At 33.5% G+C, this 14,059-nt stretch overlaps 2 protein-coding genes across 2 annotated transcripts; both read right to left on the bottom strand.

Moving 5' to 3' along the window:
* Nucleotides 1–4,202: 4,202 nt before the first annotated feature.
* On the bottom strand, nt 4,203–5,906 carry LOC135148530 (F-box/FBD/LRR-repeat protein At2g04230-like). Its single transcript, XM_064083824.1, has 4 exons — nt 5,874–5,906; nt 4,869–5,777; nt 4,641–4,787; nt 4,203–4,529 (listed from the first exon to the last, which is right to left on the bottom strand). Exons 1-4 carry the CDS (start codon nt 5,904–5,906, stop codon nt 4,203–4,205), a joined length of 1,416 nt encoding a protein of 471 aa, XP_063939894.1.
* Nucleotides 5,907–9,698: 3,792 nt separating this feature from the next.
* LOC108199435 (F-box/LRR-repeat protein At3g26922-like) lies at nt 9,699–13,269 on the bottom strand. Its single transcript, XM_064083823.1, has 5 exons — nt 13,201–13,269; nt 11,359–11,421; nt 10,357–11,262; nt 10,129–10,275; nt 9,699–10,022 (listed from the first exon to the last, which is right to left on the bottom strand). Exons 1-5 carry the CDS (start codon nt 13,267–13,269, stop codon nt 9,699–9,701), a joined length of 1,509 nt encoding a protein of 502 aa, XP_063939893.1.
* Nucleotides 13,270–14,059: the final 790 nt, after the last annotated feature.

The following is a 14,059-nucleotide window of genomic DNA, read 5'->3' as shown; positions in this document are numbered from 1 at the left end:
ATATGTTTGTATAACTTTAGCTTTTTGCTTGTGTGTACATATATTTGTTAGGATGTTATTCGGTGAAATTATGGTATTGCCGATCGATTTATTTGTTGGATTGGTTTCTATTAGTTAAAATGTTTGTTATAGTATTAGACGGTATTGAACAAGGATTGGATGTGTGAAAGTTTTGGACCTATTTTAATGATATAAAATGACAGTGATATAGATTCTTAAGATTATGACAGAAATATATATTTTGTATGTTTAAGTTTTCTCCAAAAACTTGCGATTGACGTTCATAACAGTAGATTACGTCGGTAGTTACCTTACGACGAAAATTTATGTCACAAACGAGTTATCACATGATTAATTAGACGTCATACGTTTAGCTATTATTATACTGAAATTGAGGGCGCTCGCCAAGTTAAACTTGTGATGCTTTTTTACATACGACGCATGTCGAAAATTATGATGTTTTTCTAAACTTGCTACTCGAGAATAACGACAGAATTTTACGATAGTCCGTCGTAAATTCGGAACTTATGGCGGATGGTTTGTGTCTTGTGTAGTGATTTGTGTATCGGTGAAATTCATACTTTTCAATTGAATATTGACAAGCTAAATCAAGAGTACTATTTTTAAGAGATAGAGATTTAAGATTGCATGAGATTAACCGTAGATGCTTGACTTTACATGCTAGACCACGGAAAATAAGAATTGAAAAAGGAACTGAGACAATACCAGAACCTCCATCGAAATTCAGAATGATTGATTCAACTCCACTTCTTGACTGCATTACCAACATATCTTCAAACACGGGAACCATCTTTTCGAGAAAGAAGAAATTTGATTACAATTGATTCCAAATTTGGACCCATCAAACGCTGCACGCTGCACCATCATGTGATCAACAATTTTTTGAATTGATCCCGTATGCAATATTTCTCAAGTACACGACTGATATCATACAATATCAGCGTGGATAGTTCATATTAACTTCCAACTTTTCGACAAAGTATTTGTCTTCGGTGCCTCCCTTGTTGACAAGAACTACACCAACAGCGAAAGAATGGAGACCGGGAGTCGGGGAAGGATATCATTGTTTGACTTCAATTTAATAAACAAACAATAAATAAATGTGATAGTTTCATATATATATTCAAAGTAATAGTTTTTCTGCGTGACAAATAAAGCCATGAATTTGTTTGAAGAAGGTGAAATCTTACCCCTAATTTGACAATTTTTTGTTGCCGACTCATTTTGTTCATTTGTTGAATTTTAATCTCAACTAATAAATAAATGTTGCAGTCAGGCTGCTATTCTACTAAATAATACTGAATTGAACTATAATGACGGCACTAGTACAAAAATGACTTTCCGCGTCACCTCTTTAGCGTCGGTTAAAGAGAAAACCGACGCTATAGATACTTTTATGCGTCGTCGGGCAAAACGCCGACGCTTTAGGTTTACCGACGCTATTGTCACGAATATGCATCGCCTACTTAACCGATGCTAAAAGTCTATACCTATAGCGTCTTCTACATTTGCTACGCCACTTAACCGGCGCTTTAGGGGTTATTAGACCGACGCTAAAAGTCCAATTTGTACTAGTGCGGATGTGAAGTATCAGTACTAATTGCTTGCAGCTTAGCATAAAGCAGTTCTTGCTAACCCCAGCTATGCATATAATCGATACAATAAACAAACGGAAAACATAAATTACTTTTGCGTTTTGTAAGTAATGCCTTGTGATATATGTGACTAAATTGCCGAGTGTCTACCTGTAGTATAGGTTTTGTACGGTTTGTGTACCTAAACCAAGTTAAATAGCAAAAAGTATGCTGAACTAAGAGAAGCAGTACTAAGTGTGAAAAATGCTTTTTCCAAAAGTATGCAAAACACATGCTGTACCTAAACTTTGGCAGTATAAATATTTATCTTAACATTTTACAAGTACCTCGACCCTCAGAGATAAAAGTCAGAGGTTACAAAATAATCTACACGAAGGGAGTTTGGAATTGCAGACCGGAGTTCTTCAATTTTCTCATGACATAAATTCACAGTGATCGAGTCTCGCAATCCAATGTACAATTTCGCCGGTGAACTGATTTTAAGAAGAGGAGAGGCTGCTGAAAAGGAATTCAGCCCGTGGTTCGGTACCGAAATATTAAGTATACAATAGAAAGAAATAAAAAAATTGTTACATTAGAGATTTAGGAATTTCACTACTACAAAACGGCTAAATTTGACCGACAATTTCCGGTCATATTTAGCCAAATTCGACCGCTGACGGTCACATATAGCTAATTATGACCGGAAATAATCGGCCGGTCATAGCTTAGTGGAATTTAATCTTTCCGGTCATATTTAATTAAATGTGACTACTTAAATATGACCGGTCATATATGACCGATTATATATTTGTGGAATTTCGAATAATGAGATAAAATAGGATTTATTTTGAACAAAGAATAAAATAAAAATGGGTTAAATGTTTAAAAATAAAATGACGATAAAAGCAGAAATAATGGAAAGAAGTGACAATTTTTTTTATAAATGGTAATTACGTGAAGTCTATTTGAGAAAGGATATATATTGAAATCATATCAAAGTATTAAAATATATAAATTAGTATATACCAAAGACAATAACTACATTATGAGGTTCGAGATAATTTATTTTAATCATGTTTTTATAATAAAATATTGAACAAGAATAACTAAAAGGTTATATATTAAAATTTTGAAACTTGAAAAATATATAAATATGGGAAAGTGGCTAGAACGAACATCTGTGTAAACCAAGGACTCGAGGCCAATATTTCATTCCTGATTTCTTAGGAAGGTATCATTTGTAGAGTAGTGCTAGGTGCACATAATTGTATACAAAAAAAATTGTACATAATAACATTGCAATTGACACAAAATGTTTTAATTGGGTTAATGATGTGAATACATGAGGCCCATTCCAATTAAAACCCACCACATGTTAACATGTTATTATGTACAAAATTTTGTACACACCAAACATTTTCCTTACTTGCAAAATATATGTGAATGATAGTTCCTGTGAATTACGTAAATTGCAGTGTGTGGATTGATGACTTGTACTAGTGATCATTCATTTAAGATCTTGTTCCATTTCAAATGACATACTTATCTAAGTAATCATTCATCACCTTGTTTCAACATTCTTTCTCTTGGATATTAATTTAGAGAATAATCACTATTTTATCATTCAAGATATATAGCCCATAATAAAAGTGGATTTAATTATCTCCAAAATTCATGTAAATATTATTATCTGAAATATCTTCAACTCATTGTTTGAGGTGTTTGATGGAGAACCTCCTATACTTAAAAATTGTTTTTTTTTTATTGAATTTCCTAAGTTTATGCAACTTATTTGAAAGACTTGATTGAAATTATAGTTCCTTTTCTAAAGCTCAAGGGTGCTTTATTGTTCAAAGCATTCCACCGTTTTATTGATATTAATTAGTCTCTTTTGTTCAAGAAAGCCACGTAATATGAAGTTGTCGCTGGATAACTTTTACGATCTATGAATAATCCCGGACTCATTGATCAGATTAGATCAATTTATTATAATAATAAGACCTCATGGTTGCTATCTTAATCCTTAGGAAGGATCCTTGAATCTGTGGGTTTGAAAATCATTGGTGAGGATAAGTTAGTATAATTATTATGTATGATATTTGTCGCACTTATAACTACTATTATAACTACTAGTGTGGATACCAAGGAGACGTCAAGGGATGCAGGTCTGGAACGCCACACTGAATATTGTAAGATTGATATATACTACCATATTGTGCTTAACATAACAATCCTCTAATTAACACACCAGCCTTCAAAATCCAAAAAATTGATGATCACAACCAAGATATCTAACTTACATTAATGAATAAGAAGCATTCAACATGTCAACATAGTATAAAATATTTTGATATTATCGTTTAGAAGTAAAAAATTTATAGGCTTCACCTCTATTCATAATCAAAAGCAAAATATTAACCCAAAAATTAAGTGAATTAAATGACAGTAATTCACTGTAAAAACCTAAATATCCATCACAAAGGGTGTATACTACCATAAATTTTTATGGTAGTATAAATATTTATCATAACATTTTTATTAAGTACCTCAATCCTCAAATATCCATCACAAACGGTGTATATAACTACCAAATAAAGATAAAAGTCAGAGGTTAGAATAATCAACGCGAAGGGAGTTTGGAAGTACAGGACGGAGTTCTTCAATCTTCTCTGAGCTTGATTTGTTGTCATTACGTAAATCCACACGGATGAACTCTCTCGAACCGACGTACAATCTCGCCGGTGAACTGATTACAAGAAGATCAAGCTTGAATGCCCTATCAACCAGATGCTTCACAGCCTCAACCTGGCCTGGGCCACCATAATACCCCGTCACCTCTAGTTCTCTGCAGAGATTCTCAGGACTCACTTCAGCTAGTCCTCTATGACTCTGGTTGGTCGATCCGACGTTCCTTGGGACGACTAGTGAAAACTTCAAGCAGAAGAAAAGTAATTATATTAACACAATAACATCTTATCTCATTCATTTCTTTAAAATTCATTTGCATATATACAATGAAAAATAGATAATCTTTGTACTCACATCTAATTGTAGTCTGTTCAAAAAAGGAAATGCCTTCAAGATGTAGCGAATCCAGTCGAGCTCGTCTTCACCATCACATGGATTAAGTTTAAGTACCAAATACTTTATGTTAGTAAATGTAAATACTCCTTTTGGCAGGGGCAGTACCTGAAATAGAAATATATTAATTTGTTATAATCATAATTTTTAAACTGAATAATAATTTTGTTTGTTGTCAATTTCACTTACCCGGCGAACTTGTAGGTTGAGAGTCTGTAGTAGAGGTGCATCAACAGCAATCCTGGAGAGAGCATAAGTTGAAAATTGCACAAATTTCTCTCCAGATACACATGCAAATAGGTGAACAAGCTTCGGCAAGTGATCAAACGAAAAGTGGTCTAATAGACCGTCGAATTCCACTATTTGAAGGCTCTCGGCATAAAGCTCAATACTCTTCAATCTCAAACAGGATCTGATATCCAAGAATTTCAACCTAGGGTTTTGACTAGTGAGCTTAAATCTTGCCAACTTATCACACTTCCTCAAAACCAAACTCTCTAGAAAAAAGCACTTGCTAAGTATAACATCCATTTGCTTATCAGTGAGATTCACACTTTGCAAATGAATGTTGACAAGCGCATCAAGAGTCCTATTTCTAACCGAAAGAGATTTAAGGCTACACGAGTTTAACCCTAGTTGCCTCACTTTACTAGCTTGACCAGGGGCACGAAGAATCGAGAAAGGAAACGAAACAATACCAGAACCTCCTTTTAAATTCAGTATGATTGTTTGAACTCCCTTCATGACGGCATCACCCACCCATCTTGCAACATGAGGACCATCTTTTCGAGAAAGAGGAAAGCTGATAACTATTGATCTCATATTAGGACCCATCAAACGCTGCTGCATCAAGTGACCGACACGTTCTATGAATTGATTCCTATGCTCCTCTCTTACATTTAAAGATACATTTCCAGATTCGTCACGCAAGACGCCAAGTACACTACTGATATCACATACAATGTCAGTGTGAGTAGTCCATATAGTCTTCCAAGTTTTCGACAAAGTACTGGTCTTGAGTGCCTCCTTTAGTGGCAACAAGGACACCAACTGCGAAAGAAGATCCATGGGGAGTTGGGAAATTATATCATAGTTTTTCTGCAATTCAATAAACAAAAACAATGAATAAAATTGTGATACTTACATATATTCAAAGTTACATATTTCATTTGTTTTACAAAGGTGAATTCTTACCTCTAATTTGACCATTTTTTGCTGCTGACTCATTGTACTTAGATGCAGTAAATTCCTTGTAACCCTAATTCAAGGAAACAAAGCACAAATCGCAAAGATCAGCAGCAGAGATCTGAATTAGGCTGGAATCCAAAAGATCTGGCAAAGATCTATAGTTAAAATAATGAACACATACAGCACACCTGATACCATCCTCAATCTCAAAGATTAGAGTCTTGTATATATAGAAATCAATAAATTATAATTTAATTGAAACAGACAATCGTTTTTACATACAAATCACATGGAATTACTAAGACCATATAGATCTTCTTGTACATACAAATCTTGACTATCAAGAGCATACAAATCATATCGTACATACAAATCTAGTATATATAGAAAGCCAAATACTGTAATCGTACCTTCTTTTCCAAAGATCTAGCCCTTTTGCCCTATAGAAAGCCTAATACTGTAATCGTACCGTCTCTTCCAAAGATCTAGCCCTTTTGCCTTGATTATTAGGAGATGATGGTATTGTAGACTGATCTATACTATACTATTAAAATTTCAAAGAGATCTATAGCCCTTTTGCCCAAAGAAATTAGCCCCTTTTGCCCTGATAATTATCAGACTGATCTATACTATACTATTAAAATTCCAAAAGATCTAGCCCCCTTTTGCCCCATAATCATCCAATTATGTGATGTGCTATTGGAGACTCATCTACACTATTAAAATCCCAAAGCATTTGTCCCCTTTATATATGGGGTATTTACATGCTCTTAATTTAAACTCTCTGTCACACACATTTCTTTTACATATTTTTTTACTGCTCCAAATGCATTTTAAGCTCTGTATAGTTCTATAACTTATTTTTAATTTTTTTTTAAAATATAAATTTAAACATTATATTTTTATTGAGAATAATAAAAAATTAAAATAATTTATAGAAACATAATTAATCGGAGCCGTAAAATGAATGCCGAGTCTCAAGCCCTTTTTTAATGAATAAATTACATTTTCCCAGTGCTCAATGTAAAGAACCTGGTGTTTTAGGGCGTGTTATAAAATATTTTAATATTTGTAAGAATTTGGAGGATTTGTTTTTTATTTTTATATATAGGTAGTTTTGCACGGAGAGTATTTTTACTTGACTTGATTGCTTAAGTTATATTAAACATTACTATGGTGTTATAGTACTTTTGTACATGAAAAGATGCGTGAGATTATGTATTGCATTCCTTTTTTAAAATAATTCAAAACACATGTTCTATACTAATTTCATGACCTTTTATCAAAATTTTTTCATGTGTTTTCAAAACGTCGCCCCTAGTTCACCAAAATATTAATTAATATACGAGACAAGGGTAAAATAGAAAGAAATTAAAAAATTATTATATGAGGGATTTAGGAATTTCCTCTTGGAATTTCGAATAGAGAGATAAAATAAGATTTATGTTGAACAAAGAATAGAATAAAAATGAATTAAATATTTAAAAATAAAATGACGATAACAAGTGGAAAGAAGTGAAAAATAATTTTTTTTAAAATGGTAATTATGTAAAGTCTGTTTGAGAAAAGATATATATTAAAATAATATCAAAGTATTAAAATATATAGATTAGTATATACCAAAGAGAATAACTACATTAGGAGGTTCGAGAATAATTTATATATTTTAATCGTATTTTTATAATTAAATAACGAATAAGAATAAGTAAAAAGTTATATTAAAAATTCGAAACTTGGATATATATATATAAATATGGGAGAGCGGCTAGAACCGGTGTAACACCAAGGACTAGAGGCTAATATTTCACTCCTTATTTGTTTAGAAGTTATTTATTTGCAAATATATGTGAATGATAGTTCTTGTTAGGGATGGCAGAAAAGACCGATCCGAATGGATATCCGACCGTTTCGGCCCGAATGGATTTTACCGAACCCGATATTTTGGATTTGGATTTGGATTGAGATTTAATTTTTAAACCCGAACGAGTTTGGATTTGGATTTGGATATTAGGTATTCCGTATCGAAACCCGACCCGAAATCCAAATCCGATCCGAACCCGATCCAAACCCGAAACCCGAAAAAAAAATCCGAATGATATATATTATAAACTATATATCATATATCTTGTATATAATTTTTTGGTCCCTGATATATATAAATACTTAAAATTTCAATTTAAAGTTATTATTTAATAATAACATATATTATAATAAATTACTAATTACTAAATACAATAGTGGAACTCATGAGTCATGACTCATGACGACATACCTTATTTTCAACTAATCCTGCAATTACTACTTCCGCGGCTAATCGCTGCCTTCAGTTATCATCGCCACAATCCCACCCCCAAATAGCTGCAAAACACCCACTTGCCGATTTCTAACATATCTTTGAACTTTCCCCTCACCTGCTCAAAACTTCAGCCCCTACCACAAACAATCGAACCAACAAAACAATACTCAACCATCACCCAAAACAATCCTCATTTACACTCTGTTCGTTCTTCACTCCTTAAACACCCATCATCAAAACACCAACTCGGTTCACCGAACCCAGCCCCACCACGGTGCCGCGCATCGCCCCTGGTCGGAGCTCCGTGGTCGCAGTCGTGCAGAAATTCGGGTTTGGATAAAACCCGAACCCGATCCGAAATCCGTTGGATCGGGTTCGGGTTTTGTTTTTCAAATCCAAACGGGTTCGGATCGGGTTCGGGTTTGGTGAAAATTTTCGGGTTCGGGTTTGGATATCACAGATATCCGAACCGATCCGACCCGTTGCCATCCCTAGTTCTTGTGAATCATGTAAATTGCAGTGTGTAGGTTGATGATTTGTACCGGTGATCATTCATGTAAGATCTCGTTTGATTTCAAATGGCATACTTATATATCTAAGTTATCATTGATCACCTTGTTTCAACATTCTTTCTTTTGGATATTATTTTAGAGAATCATTATTTTACCATTCAAGATAGCAAATGATATTATAGTTCCTTTTTAAAATTCAAAGGTGTTTTATTGTTCAAAGCATTCCACCATTTTCTTGATATAGGTTAGTTTCTTTTGTTCAAGAAAGCCACCTAATATGAAGTTAAGTGACATATTTGTCGATCATGTCACTTGATATATAGTTTTCACTTCTATGAATATCCCTGGACTCGTTGATCGGACTAGATCTACTGCCGCGTGGTTGTTACCTTAATTCTCAGGCTTTGTAATATATATAATAATTTGTATTTAGAAACATTGTATAAAAGAGTGAGAGTAGAAGGATTCTTGAATCTGTGGGCTGGATATATACCCATTGATCACAATAAGTTAGCATTATTATTATGTATGATATTTGTCACACTTATGTCTAGTGTGGATACCATGTAGACCTCAATTCAACGAATGAGGGTTTGGGGGCGCCACACCGAATATTGTAAGTTTAATACCATGATATTGCGCTTAACATAACAATCCTCTAATTAACACACCACCTTCAAAATCCAAAAAGTTGATGATCACAACCAAGATATCTAACTTACATTAATGAATAAGAAGCATTCAACATGTCAACATAGTATAAAATATTTTGATATTATCGTTTAGAAGTAAAAAAATTATAGGCTTCACCTCTATTCATAATCAAAAGCAAAATATTAACCCAAAGATTAAGTGAAGTAAATGACAGTAATTCATTGTAAAAATCTAAATATCCATCACAATGGGTGTATACTACCATAACTTTTTATGGTAGTATAAATATATATCATAACATTTTTATTAAGTACCTCAATCCTCAAATATCAATCACAAACGGTGTATACTACCAAATAAAGATAAAAGTCAGACGTTAGAATAATCAACGCGAAGGGAGTTTGGAAGTACAGAACGGAGTTCTTCAATCTTCTCTGAGCTTGATTTGTTGTCATTACGTAAATCCACACGGATGGACTCTCTCAAACCGACGTACAATTTCGCCGGTGAACTGATTACAAGAAGATCAAGCTTGAATGCCCTATCAACCAGATGCTTCACAGCCTCAACCTGGCCTGGGCCACCATAATACCCCGTCACCTCTAATTCTCTGAGATTCTCATGACTCACTTCAGCTAGTCCTCTATGACTCTGGTTGGTCGATCCGGCGTTCCTTGGGACGACTAGTGAAAACTTCAAGCAGAAGAAAAGTTATATTAACACAATAACATCTTATCTCATTCAGTTCTATAAAATTCATTTGCATATACAATGAAAAATAGATAATCTTTGTACTCACATCTATTTCTAGTCTGTTCAAAGAAGGAAATGCCTTCAAGATGTAGCGAATCCAGTCGAGCTCGTCTTCACCATCACATGGATTAAGTTTAAGTACCAAATACTTTATGTTAGTAAATGTAAATACTCCCTTTGGCAGGGGCAGTACCTGAAATAGAAATATATTAATTTGTTATAATCATAATTTTTAAACTGAATAATAATTTTGTTTGTTGTCAATTTCACTTACCCGGCGAGCTTGTAGGGTGAGAGTCTGTAGTAGAGGTGCATCAACAGCAATCCTGGAGAGGGCATAAGTTGAAAATTGTACAAATTTCTCTCCATATACACATGCAAACAGCTGAACCAGCTTCGGCACGTGATCAAACGAAAAGTGGTCTAATAGACCGTCGAATTCCAGAATTTGAAGGCTCTCGGCATAAAGCTCAATACTCTTCAATCTCAAACAGGATCTGATATCCAATAATTTCAACCTAGGGTTTCGACTGAGCTTAAATCTTGCCAACTTATCACACTTCCTCAAAATCAAACTCTCTAGAAAAAAGCACTTGCTAAGTATAACATCCATTTGCTTATCAGTGAGATTCACACTTTGCAAATGAATGTTGACAAGCGAATCAAGAGTCCTATTTCTAACCGAAAGAGATTTAAGGCTACACGAGTTTAACCCCAGTTGCCTCACTTTACTAGCTTGACCAGGGGCACGAAGAATCGAGAAAGGAAACGAAACAATACCAGAACCTCCATTTAAATTCAGAATGATTGTTTGAACTCCCTTCATGACGGCATCACCCACCCATCTTGCAACATGAGGACCATCTTTTCGAGAGAGAGGAAAGCTGATCACTATTGATCTCATATTAGGACCCATCAAACGCTGCTGCATCAAGTGACAGACACGTTCTATGAATTGATTCCTATGCTCCTCTCTTACATTCAAAGATATGTTTCCAGATTCGTCACGCAAGACTCCAAGTACACTACTGATATCACATACAATGTCAGTGTGAGTAGTCCATATCGTCTTCCAAGTTTTCGACAAAGTACTGGTCTTGAGTGCCTCCTTTAGTGGCAACAAGGACACCAACTGCGAAAGAAGATCCATGGGGAGTTGGGAAATTATATCATAGTTTTCCTGCAATTCAATAAACAAAAACAATCAATAAAATTGTGATAGTTACATATATTCAAAGTTACATATTTAATTTGTTTTACAAAGGTGAATTCTTACCTCTAATTTGACCCTTTTTTGCTGCTGACTCATTGTGCTTGATGCAGTAAATTCCTTGTAACCCTAAGTTAAGGAAACAAAGCAGAAATTGCAAAGATCAGCAGCAGAGATCTGAATTAGGCTGGAATACAAAAGATCTGGCAAAGATCTATAGGTAAAATAATGAATACATACAGCACACCTGATGTCATCCTCAATCTCAAAGATTAGAGTCTTGTATATATAGAAATCAATAAATTATTAATTTAATTGAACAAGACAATCGTTTTTACATACAAATCACATGAAATTACTAAGACCATACAGATCTTCTTGTACATACAAATCTTGGCTATCAAGAGCATAAAAATCATTTCAAATCTAGTATATATAGAAAGCCTAATACTGTAATCGTACCTTCTTTTCCAAAGATCTAGCCCTTTTGCCCGGATTATTATCAGATGATGATGCTATTGATGACTGATCTATACTATACTATTAAAATTCCGAAGATCTAGCCTTTTGCCCTGATAATTATTGGAGACTGATCTATACTACTATACTATTAAAATTGCAAAGAGATCTAGCCCCTTTTAGCCCAAAGAGATCTAGCCCCCTTTTGCCCTGATAATTATCGAATGATGATGCTATTGGAGACTCATTGATACTGTACTGTTAAATTCCAAAGAGATCTAGCCCCCTTTTCCCCTTTTGCCCTGATAATTATCCAATGATGTGATGTGCTATTGGAGACTCATCTATACTATTAAAATCCCAAAGCATTTGTCTCCTTTTATATATGGGGTATTTATTACATGGTGTTAATTTAAACTTTCTGTAGCACATATTTTTTTACATATTTTTTCACTGCTCCAAACGCATTTTAAACTTTGCATAGTCTATAACTTATTTTTGAAATTTTCTTTTTATAATAAAAATTTAAATATTATATTTTTATTAAGAATAATAATAATTTAAAATAATTTATAGAAACATAATTAATCGGAGCCGTAAAATGAGTGCTAAGTCCGGTGCTCAATATTCTAAAGAATCTGGTGGGACGAAGAGAGTAACATGTTTTAAGGTGTGTTACAAAATATTTTAATATTTGTAAGAATTTCAAAGATTTGTTTTTGTTTTATAGGTGATTTTGCACGTAGATTTTTTCTGCCCGACTTGTTTGTTTAAGTTATTCTATACATTACTCTGGTGTTATACTTTTGTAGTTGCATTTCATTTTTAAAGTAATTCAAAACACATGTTCTCTGTTAATTTCATGACCTTTTATCAAAAGTTTTCCATGTGTTTTCAAACTTTGCCCATAATATTCGGCCTAGATATATTCAATTCTTGATAATTTTCGTCAATTTTTTTTATCTATTTAACTTTTCATCAAATATATAATTTTTTTACTATAATTAGTTAGTATTATATTATTAAATATCCTTTGTGTTTCAGTAATTTGAAGAAAAAAAATATGATCATATTTCATTTAATATTTTATTTTCGAGTTATATTTATCTTATTATAGAATACCATTTTATTAAAAATTATCATTATTGAAACAATTTTATTATTTTATATATTTCTTACCGTTCCCCAAAATGGATTCCAACATAGTCCATATATAAACTATTCACTTCTCCCAAATTTTAAAATCATTGTCGATCCCAAAAAAAATTTAAATATCATAAAATAAATTTGAAATTGTCAGAAGAACAATTTCAAACTCCTAACCAGCCTCATCTTCTGGTAGCTTCATCTTCTCAGCGTCTTTGACTTGTGCAGGGGATCCTTTAGAGCACGGGGCTCATCTGCAGGGTTTTTATCTTAATTTACACTGTTTTTATTTTTTTTTAAAACATTCTCATGGGCATCTTTAACTTTAAATGATGATTTCTCAAACCCTTCATGCAATGCCTTAAAGGCCATTACAATAACTCCACCTCAATATCCGAACTTATATACACTACAAACAATCATCCCTTTATTAATCTTCAATTTAGAATGCAAGTGACCAATTTGCCGTCATTAATGAAAACATAACTCGTAGCCCTAGCTAGGTGAATATGATGAAATGGCCGACGAGGTTATAATTTCTACTGAATATGGTGTAGCTAATATAGATGTCTAGATGTAGAATTCAGAATTTTTGGCCAAATTTGGTGGGAGGTATAGTTTTTTGGCCTAAATTTTGACAAAAAATTTCCTGTCGAATTTACAGGCTTTTCTTATAGTAATAATTTCTTTTCGCAGAAGCAGCAGACACTACAAGAAAACAGGTCAAAACCGACCGCCCAGACATTGCAATACTAAAACCGACCGACGGTCGCGTGGTTGGTTATAACGCGTCAAAGTAACTGAACGACGACGTTCTGCATGATGTGGCAACATATAAAACCGACCGTATACGACGGTCGGTTATGAGTATGACATGGCACAAGCATAACCGGCCGTTTTCTGTGGCCGTTTTATGTGGTCGGTTATGCTTTCTGCGAAAAAATAATAAGAAATTAATTTTAAATAAAAATATATGTACTTAAGTCCGTGATTGTTGTTTGGTACACCACAACCGACCGCCCTATCTTGTGATCTTGATCATAATAATTGACATGTGATCTTGTGTGTAAATTTATTACATATTTCAATTACATTATTACTTGGATTATTACATAATTCAGGTTCAATTGTTAAAAAAAATATTATCTGCAAAGTGTATTAT

The sequence above is a fragment of the Daucus carota genome, chromosome 8, assembly GCF_001625215.2.
Source record: "Daucus carota subsp. sativus chromosome 8, DH1 v3.0, whole genome shotgun sequence".
NCBI classification, from domain to species: Eukaryota; Viridiplantae; Streptophyta; class Magnoliopsida; order Apiales; family Apiaceae; genus Daucus; species Daucus carota.
The sequence above is the reverse complement of the archived record's forward strand: the minus strand, read 5'-3'. Positions and strand labels throughout refer to the sequence as shown.